Raw genomic sequence first — 19,556 nt, forward strand, 5'->3', positions numbered from 1 at the left:
TGGGGTGGGGGGTTACTGGTAAGGTGCGGGGTCAGCGCTGGGGTCTGGGGTTACTGGTGGGGTCTGGGGTTACTGGTGGGGTGGGGGTTACTGGTGGGGTGTGGGGGTCCAGGGGAGCTGGGCACGGGGGGCCGATGCAGGGGTGGGGTGCAGCGGGACGGGTTGGGTGCACCCGGGACAGGGTGGGGGTCCCTGGGCGTGGGGATGGGGCAGGGGCAGTTCGGCCACCGCGGGTTGCCCCCAAGAGCGGCCCTGGGCTGTGGGTCCCGACCCGCGGGTGCAGTCTGGGGGGCTCCCCGCTGCCCCCCAGCCGCTGACTGGCCCGGGCCGGGCTGGGGTGAGGGTCCGGGGGCTGCCGCCCCATCCCGCCATCCCTCCTCGCATCCCCCCGCTCCAGCAGCGTCCTTACGTGTGGCCTTGCTCGCAGAGCAGTTGCTCTGCGGTTTCTTCAGAAAAAGGAAAAAAGTTCCCTTTGCTTACTGCTGAGCTCATTTTTAAACATTTATATTAGGGGGGCTTGCAGGGGAGGAGAGATAATTGTGTAATGTCTTAGGAGCAAGGGAGCATTCCAAAACCATGACTGCGCGGCCAGCACTAACAATCTGGCAGCCAAGTCTTCCCAGCGGCCGCCAACCCCCCTAAATCCAGCCTCAGCCTCTCGGCACCCCCGTGGAAGCGGCGGCACGATCCCCGGGATGCTTCGCGGGGCGTGGGCTGGGAGCGGGGACCCGGCTGAGCCACCCGGGCTGGAGCGGCCGCATCCCCAGCAAAGTGTTCACGTTGGGGAACGGGAGGCGGGGAGGTGGCGGCTGGGGCCATCTATATTTCACTGAGACCGGTTGCACTTTTATTTTTGTTTTTCCAAGTGCTCTTTGGTGTCCGAACGGTTCAGTTTATGTTCAGCTCCTCAGCTACAAGTAGTACAGCTAAAGGCTGCGTAGGATTTTACAGACCTTGAATTAAATCCATGTTCCTGACAGCTACAGCTTCTCTAGGGAAATGGTTTTTTAAGTGGAAAATAAGCCAAGTCACTGTCTTCCAACAGGTTATCGGGAGCATTTAACCAGGCTCACCTCCTAACTTGCTGTTTACACTGGAGAGGCGTATTGACATGAAAAGTAAGGAATGTATTAGCAAATATTGATTGGCCCTGGGGCAGCGGCAGTCAGGCATTGCACAAGTACAGGCATCTGCTGAGATTGTGGCATGTTATTTGAAGCTTTCAGCAAGACACTTGTACCGCCGCGAGTCCGGGAAGGCTGTCACTGCTGCGGGAGGTAAAATAAGATCATGGCATGATGTCCTTTGGAAAAGGAGGTAAGGGCAGGCAGCGCTTTCCCACAAAGCACAAGCACTTGTGGTTCAAGCTTTGTTTAGGCTTTCAAATTCTTCTGTTCCAAGTCCCTTTCTCTGTTTTGCTTGTGGATGTTTTTGTGGGATTTAGCAACGAAAACAAGCCAGCCTGGCCGCTCTGCTCCGGGTCTGGGTCTGGGCAGTTGCCCTTTGCTGCTGCACTGGAGCGTGCTGTGAAGCCAGGCTGTCTGCTCATGCCTAAAGAATAGCTCACAACTTTAGAAAAAAATTTATGAGATCTAAAACTTAAGCGCTGAGTTTGAGCTCCTTTTTGGATGATAGCTCATCATTTGGATGTGGCAGGTCTAGGTCTTAAGAGAGAGCTTCAGGCAGCTTTCCCGGGGTAAATACGGACTCTTGCCTCCGTGCTCAGTGCCGGGAGTTTTGGCAGCGGCGGCAGGCGGGACGGGGAGGCTCTGGGCAGCGGGAGCTGGCGTTGCTGGTGGGCGTGGGTCATGCTCGGGGTGTCAGCAGTGGTTGCTGGCGCGAGCGAGGGCTGGAGGCTGATCTCTGTGCTACGCAGAAACGCGCAGCTCGGCCTGCCCAGGGGCTACGTGAGCCTGCAATTGCAGATGCTGCTGTGCCAAAACCAGCACCACTTTGATCATCTCGAAGCTGCGATCCGCCCGGGAGCTCGGAGCCTGAGTTCTGCCCTGGCTGTTGCATTTCCCTTTGGCGTTGCTCTTCTTTTTGAGCCCTTTTTGGAATTTTTTTGTGCTTCGGTATGAGTCCCTCTGATACCCGAGACACTGGCCAGGACGCTTGTCCTGTGCTACCTTGGCCATGATTTAGATGTCTCAGCAAATTAAATTCCCCTCCATGGGCATACCTGTCAGATTTTAATTTGGAAGTTTACTTTATTTTTCATTGCACCAGCAAGTCCTACCAGCTAAAACCGTTTCTGTTGTGAAACACTACTGCGGGGCTTTCCGCTGGTCATGCGTGCAGATGACCCCTGTACCTCTGCCATTCTGTCCCCAAGCACCTTCAGTCCCCTTCCAATTACTTTAATTTGGGGGCAGCTGCTGCCGTGACACGGACTTTTGGGGGGCTCCCTGCTTGTGCTGCTGGGAGCCGTGACCTGTTGGTGTGGCGGGAGCAGAGCTGCTCCTGGGGGGCTCTGGAGGGAGGCACCCCCGTGCCCCCGGCCCCGCGGGCTCTGGCAGTGCCGGCGGTGGTTGGGGCTGCCCAAAGCAGCTCTTGTTTGCCCGGTGGTGCCTCTCCGGGGCCCTGTCCCGAGATGCCCTCGCCTGGCGTGCTCGGGCGGCGGCAGCAGCCCTGTGCACACACACGGCCATGTTTAGAAGCGGAGACACGTTGTCCTTGGCTGCACTGGTTAGAAAACGTTTTCTGTGTTCCCTGCTGGTGCTTTGTGCTCTCTGGATGCTGCGGGCTCCCTTAGGTCTTGTCTGTATTACAGGTTGCACAGCCTGAGCTGGAGGCGTGTGTTTTGGGGTTTTTGAAATCCAATTACACGCCTCGTGGCGGTTCTAGCCTTGAGCCCGCTCTGTGTTGTGTTAGCCCAGCTCCTTCCCCAACAAGAGTTAAATCGAAACAGTCCAACCGAGCACTTGGATGCTTTTGTTCGTTAAACCACTAAAAAGTTTAGCAGAGCTGAAGACACAGCAATGCCAGGAAGATCTCGGTCTGTTCAAAGAGGTGGTTTCCCTTCTGTGGTTGTGCGGTGCCGGGAGCTCCGGGCGGGTGCCGGGGCTGTGGGGTGCCGGGGCTGCAGGCAGCGGGCTGGCTGTTCCCTGAGCCTCCCGTCCCAGGGGAGCGACCAGAGAGCTGCCAGGGCAGAGAAATGTTTTCTGATCATCCGACAGGCAACCTGCAGCGCTTGGTGGCAGCTCTGCAAGGCAGGAACACGAGCCCCGGGTCTGTTCTCCCGTCTCTGGCCAAGAAGATCACCGGGGCAATGCTAGGGGCTGCGCGAGCGCTGCCGGAGGCTTGACCCTCTTCCTTGCTCCGCTCTGCTCATTCGGGATGAGGAGGGTTTGTTCCGAGTGGGACATCTGCAGGGCCTGGGGGTGGGGGAGAGCTGGCCCTGCCGTGCGGGCAGCGCTGGGGGTGTCCCCGTGACAGGGCTGCTCCCAGCACGGCTCTGTCCCCGCCAGCCCAGCCCTGCCCAGGCTTCAGGGTTGTGCCTCCGGCCAGGGCTGTGGGCAGAACAGAAATTCAGCTGGTTTTGCTGATAGGTGGTGTGACAGGTCCGGCCGGGGTGGGGCTGTCAGCAGCAGCGCTGGGGAATTTCTGCTTTAGAACAAAACCCCTCTGTTGGCTCCGGGAGCTTGAGCCTCGCCAAGGAGGTTTGTTGAAAGATTTCTGTCCCTAGTGCAATTCCTTCTTCAAAGCGTTAACGTCTTTCTCTGCCATTTCCTGAGATCCCGTAGCAGGCGCTGGATGACGGACGCATCCTGCTGCCAGAGGAATTCCCTGTTTCCTGCTCAGCAGGAACTTCACATTTTGAGGCACGAAGCTGGGAGAGGCCAATAACGCAAGGGCTGTCCTGGAGCCCTGGCTGGTTTTATGGTGATGGCTTTAGCATAGCTGCTTGGAAAGTAGAGCAGAGCAATTTGGTTCCATTTTGCAATTTCTTGGCGTGCTGAAGGAGCTGCCTGCTCAGGATTAGGCTGGTGCCGGCAGCGCAGGCGCTGCCGGCAGCGGTGGCCCAGACTAAACCCGCGGCTGTCCCGGTGTCGCCCCAGCCTGCCGCAGCAGCGGGTGCAGGGCCGGGCGCAGGAGCCCTGCAGAGTTTGGCAGCGCTGCTCTGCGGGTGGTGCCGGCACAAAGTTGCTGCTCCCTTTCGTGATCTCTGTGAATGAGCAGGAGGCATCTCCAGTGAGGCACCCAAGCTGCTGCTCACGCCTGAAAAGCGCGGTTGCTGTATGGGCTGGGTTAGATTGCCAACGTGGCTGGGCACCCTTTGCTGTAACTTGGGGTGGTTAATGCTCAGCAGAGTTTAAAATCTGAATTTCCACGTCTGATGTGGGTGACTGTGTCCTTTCAATCATTTGGCCTGCTGGCAGGTGTAGTAGAGCTATCCTCCTCAAATTGCCTCCACGTTTGCCACTCTCTTTTACCTGCTCACGATCTGGGAACAATGCAAGGTCCTTTGCATCGGGCAGCCCTGTCCCAGGGACTGGCCTCATCCTGCTGAGTGCAGAGCATCGTGGCAGAGGGGCTAATCTCTCCTGGAGCAGAGTGCCACCGGCATCGGGCGTTGGTGTCGTGTCGGCTCACGGGGTGAGGGCGCAGACAGGGGCAGCCCCGCCGGCTGCTGAGGAGTGTGGTGCTCACAGCCTCCTCGCCCCGCTTGCCTTTGCATGCCCGCTCCGGATTAGTAATGGGCTATTTCTGAGCCACTCTCGTGAGTAATGGAATGAGTTGTGCTGAGATTTTGGGTGGGGACAGTGCTTCTGCCCGCTGAATCACTGCTCAGCATCACGCCAGGCTCGGGAGCTGCCAGGGCCCGGAGCCGTCCCAGGGCAGGGTGGACGCTGGAGGCTGTGGGAAGGAGCTCTGGGTGTGGGGACTCTTCTTGGTTTGGAGCATCTCCGGTTCCTCCCGCCCGTCCCAGCCCGGCTGCCTCTGCAGCGAGAGTCCAGGCAGCTGCCGCCCCCCTCGCCGGGACGGCATGCAGGCAGGGGAGCCGGCAGCCGTGCGGGGCTGGCTGCAGCACCGTGTTCCGCCACTCTGGTTGTTTTTGGTTTATGTGCAAAGTCCGGCAGACCGGGCACGGGCAGGTCTTGATGTCTGTCTGGGAGTGGGTGTTTGTCTCCCCAGGCATCCGCTGTTCCTTGTGCTGCAGATGTGTCTCCTTCCGTGTTCTGTGGATTAGATAGCGGCGCGTCCCACACCACCTTTCTTCCTCCGTTTGTCTTTGAGATACGGAGTCGTAAAGCAGCAAGTCACATTTTGCTGTGGCCAAAGGAACTTTCTGTCTAAGTAAATAGACTTTTTTGCCCGTGTGTGGAGACGATGGCTGGAGAGAGGATGAGCCTTTGGTCAGACGAGAAGGAGGGTTTGCAGCAGGGGTGCTGCGTTTCTTGTGGGCCCAGGGATACGCTGTCCTCGAGAGCTTTCCCTCCTCAAGTGGGCAGGAGACAGCAGGCGCCTCCAGCCCTTTTATCTGGCTCCATAATACAAACATCGTGTCCCTCGGGATGAGCTCCTGTGCGTGGGGCTGCGGGTGTCCCTGGCCCAGCTGGGACAGGCGGGAGCAGGGTGGCACAAGGAGAGGGGACGGGAGCCGTGCCGGGGGTTTCCCCTCCGTGCTCAGCTCGTGGTGGTGGGACCCTTTGGGCTCTGCAGTTTGGAGAGGGGCAGGGCTGGCTGGAGGACGTGGAGCGTCCCTGCCTTCACGAGCAGTTTTCTGGTCGCTTGTAATTCCCCAGCCCGCAGAGCCATGCGCCTTTCCAGGGATTAAGCCCCTGCGTGAGCGTGCATCTTGCCTGGGATTTCTGCAGGGACAGAGAGCTGGCCGTGTGCTGCGGTGGGTGTGGAGTGGGTCAGGCTTTTTGGACTGAAGCATCTGGGAAGCTGGGGATGGGAAAGAGATTTTGGGCCTGAGGTCAGGGAGGGATGTGATCCCACCACGGCTGATTTTCTCATGCCTCCTTCAGACGCCACAGCAGGCATTTTATGGCATCGTCCCGGGCGATTCCCAGGCTCGGCTGTAATCTCCTTTTGAAACTCAAGGATGCAAAGGCATAGTTTTACTTGCAGGGCTGCATCCTTTTTTCTTGGGGCAGAAAGCAGCCTGCTTTACTGCAGGATTTCGGCTCTGTTTGCTGAGTGACGGCTGGCAGCTTCTCCTGCCGCCAGTGCCAGCGCTGGCTCTTGGCGGTTGCATGGCAAAGGCTCCTTTGTCAAACGGGCTGGGACGGGGCCAGCCCGGCGCCGGGTGCCAGACACGCATGTCATGCTCGCCCGGACCTCTGAGAGCTCGGCTTGGTGTGTTCCAGCTGCTGATCGGATTATTTGGGAGCTGGTGAGCGTGTCTGGGTGAAAGCCGGAGTACAGGTTCTGCCCTGAAGAATTTATAACCTAAAATAAAACCATTGTGTGCGCGAGCGACTCTGCGGTTGTTAGAAATCCCCTCTGCCTGGGATGGTGGCACAGCGAGAAAGCCAAGTGCAGGAGGGGTTGGGTGGCCGGGGTGGGAGCCCTGCTCCCTGGCGCGGTGCGTAGGGCAGAGCGGTTCATCCTCTTGCACACGACCCCTGCGTGCAGCCGCCGGCGCGTGCCGGGGCATCGGTGCGACGGTTCTCCCGGCTGCGGCTGCGGTGGTGGCTGTCACTGGTTCCACTGGGGCTGGTTCTTGCGGTGCCCGTGAGCCCGTGCCCGTGCGGGCTGCGTGCGGGAGCTGGAGGTGTGCCCGGCGCGAGGCCGGGAGAGCCTCTGTCCTGGCAGGCACCGGCTGCTCGCGCTGGGTTGTGTCCAGGTGCCCGTGTCCGCTGCCCTCCCGGGCAGCCGTGTGAGGGACTTCGGGGCACGGGGGGCCAGGAGGGGCTGGGAGCGTGGGCTGCCCGCGGCTGCTCTGTCCCGCTCACCCGCTCTTGTCCCCGCAGCGATGGCGGCCATCAGAAAGAAGCTGGTGATCGTGGGAGACGGTGCCTGTGGAAAGACGTGTCTGCTGATCGTGTTCAGCAAGGACCAGTTCCCCGAGGTCTACGTGCCAACTGTGTTCGAGAACTACATCGCCGACATAGAGGTAGACGGGAAGCAGGTAAGGACCGTCGCGGGGTGCCGGAGCTGTTCCCGTCCCCTCGCTCCTGTGGTCCCGCGCTGCCCGGCGCTGCCGTGCGGGTGGGTCTGCGCATCTCGGATGCACCCGCAGCGCTCGGGGTGCCCCACAGCTCCCGCCTTTCTGGGTCACCCTGAACCTGCCCCAGTTTGAGGAAGACCGTAGCTATATCAGGAAGATAAACCTGCTTGCTCCTGGCCTGGCGAGCCGTCTGCGAGCTGCTGAGCCACGTCCCTCTCCCCTCCCAGGTGGAGCTGGCCCTGTGGGACACGGCGGGACAGGAGGACTATGACAGGCTGCGGCCCCTCTCGTACCCGGACACGGACGTTATCCTCATGTGCTTTTCTATCGACAGCCCGGATAGCCTCGGTAGGGACCAGGGAGCGAGGGGGACCTGGGGCTCCCGCAGGACTGGGTGCTGCTGCTAAACCCCCCGGAGCCCAGGAAGCCCCCGTGCTGCCGCTCTGGGGAATGCCCGTCCCTCCCCTCCATCTCCTGGCTTTGCTGTGCTCCAGGAAAGTGCTGGGAACTGGCTGGCTTGGTGGAGGTGGTGGGAGAGGAAGGTGCCATGGGGCAAGCTCCCCCCTTCCCATGGGAAAAGCCTGGTGCCGGTTCCCACAGCTGCGCGCGGAGGCCGGGGGGGAGCGGTCCCTCGGCTCAGGGGGGTCCACCCGTGCTTGTTGCAGAGAACATCCCCGAGAAGTGGACGCCAGAGGTGAAGCATTTCTGCCCCAACGTGCCCATCATCCTGGTGGGGAACAAGAAGGACCTGCGGAACGACGAGCACACGCGGCGGGAGCTGGCGAAGATGAAGCAGGTGGGAGCAGCCCTGGGCCAGCGACCCGCCTCTCCCCGTGCCGCCTCGCTGGGGCTCCCCTTTGCCGTGCCTGATCCCGGCGCTAAGGGCTGGATGCCCCAAGGGCAGTCACCGTGCTTTTGCTGCTGTTTTCCGACAATGCTCCTGAACCCCCTTTTAATGCTTTCTAGGAGCCGGTGAAGCCAGAGGAGGGGAGGGACATGGCCAACAGGATCAACGCCTTCGGCTACCTCGAGTGCTCGGCCAAGACGAAGGAGGGCGTGCGGGAGGTCTTCGAGATGGCCACCCGCGCAGGCCTGCAGGTCCGGAAGAACAAGAAGCGCAGAGGCTGCCCGCTGCTGTGAGCAGCCCGGTGGGCCAGCAGGCAGCTGCCTGCGCTGGCACCCGCTGCCCCGCGGGGAGGGAGCGCTGGCAGACGGCCGGAGCGGCCCTCGTGGTGCCAGTACCTGCCCCGAACCCTCCGCACGAGAGCTGCCACCCAAGCCCGTGCGGCGTCCCTGCGTGACCCCGGGGCCGTGAGGGGCCAGTGCCTTCAGTCCCCGCTGCTCTCTGTGGGCCGGGCATTTGCGTAGCTCTCCGTGTCGCCCCGTTTTGTACCGATCTCCCTGGTTTTGCCTCTCCCGTGGGGATTGCCGCAGTGTTCGCTCTCCCTCTCCAGCTTTGGGCAGGTGCTGCAGAAGTGGGGGGGTGCCGCACACCAGCGTTTTATACAGACTTGCCCAGGGCAGCTTTCTCTGCGTGCGGAGCCGGGCCCCACCGCCTCCCCAGGGTGCTCGGCCGCTGCCAGAAGCGCTCTGCTCCCGGGACCCGCGCTGGGGCAGCGCCTCTGCCCAGCTCTGCCAGTAACGCCTTCCTCCAGTCTGCATCGGTCATGGACTTAGCACCAGTAAACTGAACTGCGTAATTGGGAGAATAAATGCAAACTGGTATTTCGGTAATTGTGACTCTGCTTGCGTGGCATCCTTCTGGCTGTCCTTTGTGCCCCTGTGCTGTCCGGGTGGCTGCCTGTGGGCCGGGTCCATGCCCTGCAGGGTTGGGGGCGTTGCTCAGCCCCCCCAGCCCCTCTTGCTTCAGCCGCTGGTGCAGGAGCAGGGCTCGTCACCCCATGCTTGGGCAAGACCCCAGAGCAGCTTAGGTGGGAAGGGCCGGGAGGGAGCTCTCCAGCCATGCCCAGTCCCTGTGCAATGGGCACTGTGGTCACCGCTGGAGCCGTCCCTTCCCCGTCACCGTCCTGGAGCAGGTTGGGGCAGGGCTGCAGCAAGCCTGTCCCTGCGCCAGCAGCCCCAGCTGTGGTGGCAGGGCCCAGGACTTGACACCAATACACTGGGGTTTTTTTCTAAACGTTTATTGTAGGGAAACAAAGAGAAGTGTGTCTGCGCAACCGTGCCAGCTCTCGGGCCAGGCAGCTGCCCGGCCCAGGACCCCAGCCACCCTGCGCCCGGCTGGGTCGCTGCCTGCACCCCAGTCACCTGCTGCGGCAGCACTGAGCTCCCCTGCGCACCCAGTGATGCTCTTCAGGGGCCAGACTCTCGCTTAAGCCATTCATTGAACGGTGAGACCAGTTGCAGAGAATTGGCTTTCCACAGCCGTGTCAAAAATTGTTTAAAATGGAGAGCGGTCCCAGTCCAGCACCAGCACAGCCCCGCTCTGCGAGGGGAGGTGGCTGCCCCAGGCTGCCCCGTGGTCCGTGCCAGGGCTCTTGGCTGGTAGCGAAGGCTGGCAGGACCCCACTGCCCAGCGGGCTCAGCCCTGTCTCCGCAGGGATGCACGGTGCGCTGGGCACCGCAGGACCGAAGCGGGGGAGAGCAGGCGGCTGCTGCAGGCCAGGGGCAGGCTGAGGGGTGCTGGAGCTCCACGGGGCTTCTCTCCCTTTCCCAGGAGGGTTTCCTGTAGAGAAACCCCATGGCAGAGCTGGCCCCTGACTCGGGAGGGGGCAGGCAGCCCCTAAGCGAGAGCCCATCCTGAGCCCCATCACAATTGCTGTGGGAGCAGCCTCCCAGCACCCCTCGCACGCATGGACCCTCACCCTGGCTCGGCCCAGCCACGCTGCTGCCCCAGGGCGCCGGTGCGGCTGTGCCGCTCCTCACCCCACTGCTGCCAGGGCTCTGCCGGCAGCCCCCAGCCCTGCTCACCTGGTTGCTAATTGCTGAGGTGCAGCGCCTGGAGGTCGGCGGCAAGGCCATCGTCTGCCGGGCTCTCGTCCTCGTAGGGGTAGCCCGTGTAGCCCCCCTCCTCCCTGCAGTACCTGAGGAACCTGTGGGTGCAGAGCGAGGGGCATGTGGGCAGAAGGTGGCACTGGCCTCGCTGCCTGCACTGGCCTCACTGCCTGCACTGGCCTCGCTGCCTGCACTGGCCTCGCTGCCTCCGTAGCACGGGCAGGCAGGCGCTCGCGAGCAGTCGGCGGAGGGCACGGCTCACCTCTGCCAGTGGTGGTCCTTGCTGAGCACGGCCGGGTTACCCACCACGATCAGCAGAGCCTTGGCCCGGGTGATGGCCACGTTGAACCTCTGAAACGGGAGCAAGAGCAGGGGCTTTACCCTGCAGCAGCACCTCTTGGCCCCCTCCCCAGCCCCAGCTGGGTGCAGGCAGCTCCGGTGCGGCATCAAGCACCCGGAGCAGCTCTGCCTGCCTGCAGGGCACCGGAGGGGAGCGGGGGGTGCCGAGGGAGGGGGCCCTGCTCAGGGCAGCACGGTACCTTGGGGTTCTTGAGGAAGCCCAGCTTGAAGGTCTCATCGAGCTGGAGGTACTCACTGCAGCTGCGCACGGTGGAGATGAGGATGACACGCCGCTCCTGGCCCTGGAACTCCTCCACGGAGCCCACCTGGGATGGGGACAGCAGGTGAGGGGCCGGGAGCACCCCCGGGCTGGGGCTGGTCCCTCTGCCCGTGGTGGGGTGGGCTCCTCTCTCCCCCGCACCCAGGACTGTACCTTCAGCAGGCTGATGTCCGGCAGCGCCCGCAGGACGGGGTCCAGGGAGGTGATGGCTTTCCGGATCTTCTCCACCTGGGGAGAGGCACACAGCACGGTCCAGCCACCTCGGAGTGGTCCTCACATGCCAGCCCCGGGGCTGCCTGTCCGTCCCAGTGTCCCCGTCCCCTGGGGAGGTCTCTGCCTGTCCCCTGCCTGCGGAGCCGTGCCCCTCACCTGCTTCCTGTAGGGAGAGATGATGCCGATCTCCTTGGGCGAGACGCTGGGGCAGCTCCCCTTGCCCCGGCTCTGCAGCAGCTTCTTGAGGTAGTGGACCAGCACCTCGATCTCAGCCGTGTTGAAGAACGAGGGGCTCTTGGCCTCTCTCCGGTCTTCCCCACAAACCCCGTGGAAGATGATGGGGAAGCCCTGGGGGTGGAGAGCGTTGGGCTCTGCTCCACCTGTGGCTCCGGGCTCCCCCCAGGCCCCCTCCCTTCTGCCCCCCTCACTTTTTTGGGAAGCTCATCCCAGGCACAATACAGACTCCGGACATCGAGCTCGTCGCTCTCGCAGGCCTTCAGCTCGCTGTCGTAGAAGAGCTCGTTGGGGATCCTGAGGATAGCCTCGTGGGACCTGGCAGAGGCAGGACAGTGTCCAGCATGGATGCTACACGGCCCCAGCACCATCCCGGGCACCGTGCATCCGGGACAGCGGGTGCAATCCCATCTCCCGCACCAGCCAGGGCACTACGAGCGCTGGGGAGCCAGAGCCCAGGGTGCACGCACAGATCCTGCACCAAGCCGGTGCATGCACCCCGTCCCTGCCTGCACCCGTCCCCATGCTGGCCTCGTCCCCACCTGTAGTTCCAGAGCAGTTTGGTGACGAACTGTGCGTCGTATCCTCCGCTCGACTTCTTGTACAGGGGGTTGTGCAGCATCAGCCTCTCCAGCAGCGAGGTGCCTGTGCCCAGCGAGACCCTGTGGCTCCCCGCAAGGCCACTCGGCCCCCAGGCGCCGGTAGCCCTCCCACCCCTCTCCCCGCTCACCCAAGCCATGCTCGATGGCCAGCGGTGACCTCAGGACAGGGCCCAGCTGCTGGGGGTCTCCTGCCAGCACCAGCTGCCCCCCGTTGGGGTTGGTCTTCTGGTCCATGGCAGTCAGGAGCCCTGGGCAGAGGGAGAGCTCAGCAGGGGACGGGGGGGTCCCCGGGCCATGCAGAGACGCTGGTCCCCAAGATGGCAGCCGGGCACCACTCACCTGCGATGGCGACCACGCTCTCCGGCTCTACTGCCTGGCCGCACTCGTCGATGAAGACGTGGGAGAAAAACCCTGGGGGGAAGTTGGCTGACACCAGCCTGGGGGAGAGGTGGAGTGAGGCCACCGTGGCATCCCTGCCCTGGCTGGCCATCCTTCCTCCCCTCACCCTCATCCTCCTGCAGAGGGGTCCCCCCTGCTGCCCACCCTCCTCCACACCCCCCACTGCACCCACTGGGGCTGCCCTCACAGCCTGCTTGCAGGGCAGCCCCTGGGTCCGCCCGCTGTGGGTGGTGGGGATAAGCCCAGGTCCTCCGACCTTCCCGCTGTCACCAGCGTGGTGATGAGGATCCGGTAGCACCCCAGGTGCTCCTTGCTTGGGTACACGTAGCAGCTCTGCTTGTCGTCCCAGTTGCAGCAGGGCTGAAACACAGGCGTTCGGTGGGATCCTGCTCTCCCCGGGGGCCACCAGCCCAGACGTGCTGTGGGGTGCCGGGATGGAGGGGCAGGGACCTACCCTGATATCAGCGGGCACCTCCTGGTAGCTCCTGGAGCTGGCCATGAGCCTGTAGATGTACCGGGGGGTGATGTCCTTGATGAGGCGCTGGCACAGCAGGTCTGCGGCACTGTTGGAAGGGGCGCAGGCCAAGATCCGGGCGTCCTTGAAGCACATCCATACCTAGGTGGGAGGAGGGGGGTGACGACACTGAGCGCCGCGGGCCGGGGCGGGCAGCGATGCCCGGGGCTGGACCTGGGCACTGGCCACTCACCTGCTTGATGGCCTCCACCATGGTGACCGTCTTGCCGGTCCCGGGGGGGCCGAAAATGAGGTATGGGGCCGGCCTGGACATCCCCGTCACGATGTGCGTCACAGCTCTGCACTGTTCCTCGTTCGCCTGCAGCTTGCGGTCAAACCACCTGCGGGAGCAGAGGCTGAGCACGCCGGGTCCCCGTCCTCGCCCGTCCCCCCCACCCTGCAGGCACCGGGACTCACCGGGGCTGGAAGGCACCTGTGAAGAGGGACTTGTGGCAGGAGGCGGAGGGGAAGAGGAGGCTGGACAAGCCGCGCTGCATGGCCAGGGCTGCAGCCCGGTGCTGGACCTGCAGCGGCAGCCGGCTGAAGGTGAAGGTCACGTCGAACCTCAGGTTGTTCACAAACTTATTCTGCAGCCTGTGAAGGAGCGGTGTGAGCAGGGCATGGGGATGCTCCCCCATGCCCCCCTGGCCCTTCCCAGCCCGCGCCCGGCCTTCGGTGCGTCCGAGCGGGGCTGCCGGGGCCCTGCCAGCCCGGCTGTGGCCGGACACCACTCACTTGGAGGAGAAGCCCAGCCTGACCTTCTCCAGCTCCACGCCGTGCACGTAGCCCTTGTACTGGACAAGCGGGGAGTGGTCCCGCTCGCTGCTCAGGTGGGCGAAGAGGTGGTCCCCCTTCAGCACGGATGGGCGGTTCTCCGCCACGCCGGGCACCTGTGCCAAACGTCCGGCATGATGCCCGGCACCCCGGGAGCCTCGGTACCCCTCCCGCACCCCCTGCTCCCCCTACGCACATCGAGGACCAGCAGCGCCCTGTCCTGCACCATGGGCACGTCCTGCATGTCGTAGCGCCGGATATCCACCTCCATCTGGATCTCCTCCAGGTGCAGCAGCAGCTGGAACTTCTGGTGGTAGTTCCCAGGCTCCAGGGGGGCCTCCAGCAGCGACCTGCAGGCAGCAGGGATGTCACCGTGCCCGGGGGACACCTCGGCCAAGGGGCAGCGGGTGGGAGGTGCAGGGATGGGCACCCACCCTTGGCACTCACCGCATGGCATCCCAGTTGGAGCTGGCACTGGCATTGGATCCGAGCAGGATCGTGTCCTTGAGTCTCTTCGGGTACTGGTATGTGCCCAGAGGGATTTCCCTCTCCAGTTCATTTTTCAGGGAGCTGGGCAGAGGGGACAGTGGTGCTGCAGGGGCTGCAGGGCTGGGCTCCCCCTGGGCTGCAACCACCCGTGGCCCCAGCAAGCAGGGGGTCCCCAGCCCCACCATCACCAGCCATCACACGGGGATGAAGCACTGTCCCGGGGTGCCAGACAGCCGGGTCCCAAGGAGCTGAGCCTTGTCCCAGCTGGAGAACAGGCCGGGGCCCTCTGTGCGGGATGGCAGCAGGTGATCCCACCACATACCTGTCAGGGGGGATGCCGTCCTCGGTGATGACGGTGACAGGGCGCTGGAGGCTGGCCTGGTAGGGCTGGTAAGGTGCCGAGGGCCCCAGGTCCTTGGCCATCTGGCTCTCGGCGACGGCAGCGACAGAGCACCCGATGCTGAAGGGCTCGTCCGGCTCCTTTGTGAACTCGAAGACCACCACGGAGTGGAAGTACCCATTGCAGGTGGTCAGGCACCTCACCTGGATGGGGTACGTGCCACCTGCGAGGCAAAGAGGCAAGAGCTGGGTCCTGCGTCTCCTCTGGCGAGGCAGGGGACGGGGCAGGGGACGGGGCCCTACCTGGGTGCAGCAGCAGGGGCTGGCCCTGCGTCGCCCCTTGCTCGTCTGTGAAGGAGAGCTCCCGCGACCGCCTGCGCGGCTGGCACCGCCGCAGTGTCACGGCCTCCACCCCGTGGTTCTGCACCAGGATGGTGACCGTCCGTGGCTTGCCGGGCGCCACTGAGAAGCGGATGTGCCCATTGCCCTGGTCGTGCTCCGAGACGATCTCCACCCCGTGCTTCCCACGGATGAACTCAGCCCTGCGGGAAGGAAGGGTCAGGCTTTCCCAGCCAGGGCCGGGGTCCCCGGGGCCGTGCTGGGGCAGGCGTGGGCAGGGCGCTGCCGGTCGTACCACTTCTTGGCACGGCTCTGGGGCGCTTGCGAACCAGAGCTGGGCTGCTGCCCTGAGGCAGATGCGGACTCCGATGCCGCTGCATTCGTTCTGGGTCTCCGGTACTGGTCTGCCACCACCATGCGCTGCTTCTTCTGCAAGGAGCAGCCAGCATCAGTGTGGCCCCAGGGTCCTGCCACGGCTGGGGGCTCCCACAGAACCAGCCCGGGCGGGCGTGGGAGCCGCTGCGCTGCCCCAGCCCGGGGCCTCCCTCACCTTCTTGAAGCTCACTGACTCCCCGTGCACCTGCGCCTGGTGGGTCACCTTCAGTGCGTACAAGATGCAGGAGAAGTTGGGCATTTTTGTATCAGTCCTGCACAGACAAGGGAGAGAGGTTTCTGCGTGGGATGGAGCACAGCTGGGCTGCCAGGGGCACAAGCAGCTGAGAGGAGGCGAGCGGGAAGGGAGGGTGAAGCGGGGCACCGAGACTGGGGTGAGGGGCACTCTGGTGACTCCCCTCTGCACTGGGACGGGGGAAGGACCAAGGCTTTTCACTGGCCCATGCAAATCTTACATCCCTGCAGGATGCTCCAGCAACTCCATGTTGTGTCATGGCTGTTACAGCTGTGCCATGGCCGTTCCAGCTGTGCCACGGCATCGCTGTCTGGCCGTGCAGTCCCAGTCCCTGTCAGCACACAGGCAGCAGCGGGGCAGGGATGTGTCCCTGTGCCCAGATCCTTCACGGGCCGAGCTGGCGCAGATGAGGGCTCCTCCAAGGCACGGCCACAGCGCTCCGGGCAGCAATGCTTCCCCAGGCACCTCCTCCCGCACCCCGGGGAACATCCCACAGCCTGCAGTGGGCTGAACTCCAGCTTTGTCAATAATTAACGGTGGTGACACTGTGCAGGGGCCAGTGTGACCGGTGTCATTGGGGTGAGGCAGGAAGCATGGTGGGCAGTGGGTGTCCGAGGCTGTGCCCAGGCGGCTGCTGGGGGGGTCCCTGCAGCCGGGGAACACCCCAGCAGGGCCACGGTGAGATGGAGGGGCTTAGGGGCATGGGGGGCTGGTGTCCAGAGAGGCAGCTCTGCCTCTCGCTGCGTCCGCAGCCCAGTGGGACACAGGCTGCCCCAGCAATGCTGCTCCGTTTTCTCCACGCCTGGAGAGAGCGGAGCCCCTGTGGTTGAGTTTGACTGGTCCAGGTGGTCCTCACTGCTCGGAACGCATGTGCTCCTCCATCCCACCCCGGGAGGGGATGAAGGAGAGCCCCTGCAGCCCCCACCAGCTCCCCAGTGCTACCCTCGCACCCAGCTCCTGGCCAGAGCTGGCTTGGCACCCCACGTGAAGCCCAACGATGCTGCCCGGGGGGGGCGGGCGATTCTGGCCGGGGGAGTGGGCGATGCTGCCCGGGGGGGCGGGGGATGCTGCCCGGGGGGGCGGTGGATGCTGCCCGGGGGGGCGGGGGATGCTGCCCAGGGGTCCGTCCCGGGCGATGCTGCCCGGGGGGGCGGGGGACGCTGCCCGGGGGTCCGGCCCGGGCGATGCTGCCCGGGGGTCCGTCCCGGGCGATGCTGCCCGGGGGGCGGGGGACGCTGCCCGGGGGTCCGTCCCGGGCGATGCTGGCCGGGTCCGGCCGCGGGCTCTCACCTGCCCCGAAACTCCTGGTTGTAGATGCCCCGCAGCGAGTCCCGCCGGCTCTCCTGCTCCCGGCCCGTGTCCCGCAGGAACTGCACGAACTGATCGCCCCACCGCCTGGCCTCCGCCACGCTGAACCGCGGCATGGCTGAACCGAGCCGAGCCGAGCCGAGCCGAGCCGTGCCGGGCTGGGCAGGGCTGGGCTGGGCTGGGCCGGGCCGGGGCTGGCCCCGCGGAGAGAAACGAAAGCGAAAGGGGCCGGTGCACCCTGCGGACCCGCCCGCCCGGGGCTGGGGGGGCCGGGGGGAGGCTCCTGCCCGGCGCCTGTGGCCCCGCAGCCCCGCCCCGCGCCCCGTTCGGGGGGAGCCTGCCCCGGGGTCCCGCGTCCCACGGAGGGTCCCGGCCGCGGGACCCACTCGGTGGTGGGATCGCCCTGGCTGCGTGCGGAGGGGCTGGGGCGGGGGGCCCCGGCGCCCTGAGGGGCTCCCCCCCCCCGCAGGGCCACCCCAGAAGCGAGGGGCACATGGCCGACCCGGGCTGCGGCTGCAGGACGGGGGGAGCCGAGGTGTTGGGTGGCGGAGGCTGGGCTGTCACCCCCGGGAGGGCGGGCAGGGGCTGCGGGCTCACCCTGGCAGGGCAGGAGCGGTGCCCAGGTGGGCTGCATCGCAGCCAGCCATGGGGCAGCTTCTCCAGGGCCTCTGCATCGCCGCAGCCATGGGGCAGCAGCTCCCGGGCCTCTGCATCGCCGCAGCCATGGGGCAGCAGCTCCCGGGCCTCTGCATCGCCGCAGCCATGGGGCAGCAGCTCCCGGGCCTCTGCATCGCAGCCAGCCATGGGGCAGCCGCTCCCGGGCCTCTGCATCGCCGCAGCCATGGGGCAGCAGCTCCCGGGCCTCTGCATCGCCGCAGCCAGCCACGGGGCAGCAGTTCCCGGGCCTCTGCATCGCTGCAGCCATGGGGCAGCAGCTCCCGGGCCTCTGCATCGCCGCAGCCATGGGGCAGCAGCTCCCGGGCCTCTGCATCGCCGCAGCCATGGGGCAGCAGCTCCCGGGCCTCTGCATCGCCGCAGCCATGGGGCAGCAGCTCCCGGGCCTCTGCATCGCCGCAGCCATGGAGCAGCAGCTCCCGGGCCTCTGCATCGCCGCAGCCAGCCACGGGGCAGCAGCTCCCGGGCCTCGCGGGGCTGCGCTGTAAGCAGGGCGGCGGCAGTGGGAGCTGGCTTCTACGCTTGTCTCTGCCTCTGGTTTCCTGTGCTCTCACCCTCCAGCCTGCCCGGCCAGGATGGAGATCCCTGAGCTGCTTCTGTAAAATGGCGCAAGACCCTGGGACGGCTCACGGTGCTGCCTGGGTGCTGCTTTTGCCTTCCCTGTGGCCCAGGGATGTTGGGGTAAGTCTGCTGTTTTCCCACCTTAGCTCGGGTGGCTTTGCCTCTGCCCCAAGCTCTGCTGAGGACCTGTGCCGTCTGGAAGTGGCTGATATGGTGTAGGGCCCCTCCCACCGGGAAAAAATGGGGGTGTTGTCTTTGGAGAAGTTGCGTGTAAGTCTTTCTGTTGCGTATTGTAGGTGGAATCCCGGAGCTTTAAGCTCCAATCTTGCAAACAGCTGGGCAGGCTGTGTCCGTGGGGGCAGCTGGGCAGCCCAGCGGCTCTTTGGGTGGGCAGGAGCCATCCTGCAGCCCTGGGCTGGCTCTGCCTTCCCCGGCTCCAGCCGCAGCCCCCGCTCGCTGTGGCTCACCTGCGGCTGGGCCTCGACTTTTGTAACGCTTCAGCAAGAGCCAGCCCGGGCCGCGCGTTGCTCCGGAGCTGGCCCCGGTCTCCGCTGAAGCCTGTGGTCGCCAGCAGAGAAGAGCCGGTGGCTGCAAGGATCAGAATGCCGCTGGGCAGGTGTCACCGCTGCTGGGGTGTCATGCCGAGTGCTGCTTCTCCAGGGAAGCAATAGGAGCTGGGAAGGGGCTAGGACTGGGATAGCTGAGCCTGCTGCGGAGAGGGCTGGCGGAGAAGAAGGGCCAGGAGGCAGGCGGGAATGAGTTGGCCTAAAGGACGATTAGCTAAAGATTTGGAGAAGGACAAAGAGATAGAAACGGTCTTAAGGCTGGAACAAGTGGCTGTGAACTACTCGCAGTGTAACGAATGCGGAGCGGGAAAAGACTAGCCTTGAGGCAGATAAAAGCTCTGTTGTGTGCACAGGCTTATCTCGGGCCCCACTTCAGCTTCGCATTCTTGGAATTGCTGCAGTGCTTGTCTGGATGGGACCATGGCCACAGACCACAGCACCTTAGGTGCTGGTCCACAAAACCTTTCATCTCTAGGCGCTGTGGGCAGGGAGGAAACCCTTTCTGCAAACACTGGCTGGCAGCAGCACCGTCCTTGAGCAGCTCTTTGCACAGCGGTGTGCAGGTCCCCCAGAAGACATCCTGCCTTGCCCAGCGCGCCCAGCCCAGACGCAGCCAGCAGTTAGAGCTTCGCCAGCTGAGCAGAAGAGGGGAGGTAGGAGTTGCAGTGAGACACGGATGATGAGCGGAATAACCTCGTCCACTGTTGTCCCTGGGGTGAGGTGCTTCATTAGAGCTGTGTGACTGTTTTTCTTCTAATCTGAAAGTTCTTAGACCTCTGGTTCCTTGGTCTGCGTACCAGGATAGGAGCGTCACCCATGGGTTTGCAAGCAATACCACCCCTGCTTTCGGGCTGTTACCTGTAGGACCTGCCTTCATCAGAATCATTCAATTGTTTAGGTTGGAAAAGCCCTTTAAGATCATCCAGTCCAACCATTAACCTACACTGCCAAGCCCACACTAAACCAATCAAGGGTAGACCAGACTGAACCATGTCCCAAAGTGCCACACCTACCCGTTTTTTGAACACTTCCAGGGATGGGGACTCCACCACCTCTCTGGGCAGCCTGTTCCAATGCTTGACTACCCTTTCCGTGAAGAAATTTTTCCTAATATCCAACCTAAACCTCCCCTGGCACAGCTTGAGCCCGTTAGGAGCCAACAGAAGCAAGACCATGAAAGAACAGACACAAATGGCTTTAAAACAAAGACCAGTGTATTTC

The 19,556-nt window shown here is 63.9% G+C and overlaps 2 protein-coding genes across 3 annotated transcripts; one reads left to right on the forward strand and one right to left on the reverse strand.

Annotated features, from left to right (window-relative positions):
* The first annotated feature begins 1,043 nt into the window (after positions 1 to 1,043).
* On the forward strand, positions 1,044 to 8,263 carry RHOC (ras homolog family member C). Of its 2 annotated transcripts, none has more exons than XM_075722581.1 (5): positions 1,044 to 1,317; positions 6,927 to 7,084; positions 7,351 to 7,471; positions 7,789 to 7,919; positions 8,090 to 8,263. In XM_075722581.1, the coding sequence occupies exons 1-5, from the start codon at positions 1,296 to 1,298 to the stop codon at positions 8,261 to 8,263; spliced, it is 606 nt and encodes a 201-aa protein (XP_075578696.1). In that variant the 5' UTR covers positions 1,044 to 1,295. The 2 variants fall into 2 exon arrangements, with proteins under 2 accessions (XP_075578696.1, XP_075578697.1); XM_075722582.1 differs by having other exon boundaries at positions 1,044 to 1,118.
* A 1,106-nt stretch (positions 8,264 to 9,369) lies between these two features.
* Positions 9,370 to 16,649, reverse strand: MOV10 (Mov10 RNA helicase). Its single transcript, XM_075722259.1, has 22 exons — positions 16,516 to 16,649; positions 15,148 to 15,244; positions 14,893 to 15,026; positions 14,562 to 14,800; positions 14,242 to 14,482; positions 13,878 to 14,000; positions 13,627 to 13,780; positions 13,392 to 13,546; positions 13,074 to 13,250; positions 12,850 to 12,997; positions 12,597 to 12,758; positions 12,399 to 12,502; positions 12,083 to 12,180; positions 11,872 to 11,991; positions 11,684 to 11,786; positions 11,336 to 11,459; positions 11,064 to 11,255; positions 10,848 to 10,922; positions 10,615 to 10,740; positions 10,338 to 10,426; positions 10,052 to 10,173; positions 9,370 to 9,806 (listed from the first exon to the last, which is right to left on the reverse strand). Exons 1-21 carry the CDS (start codon positions 16,647 to 16,649, stop codon positions 10,059 to 10,061), a joined length of 2,910 nt encoding a protein of 969 aa, XP_075578374.1. The 3' UTR covers positions 9,370 to 9,806; positions 10,052 to 10,058.
* Positions 16,650 to 19,556: the final 2,907 nt, after the last annotated feature.

This window comes from Pelecanus crispus, chromosome 17, assembly GCF_030463565.1.
Source record: "Pelecanus crispus isolate bPelCri1 chromosome 17, bPelCri1.pri, whole genome shotgun sequence".
Lineage (NCBI taxonomy): Eukaryota > Metazoa > Chordata > Aves > Pelecaniformes > Pelecanidae > Pelecanus > Pelecanus crispus.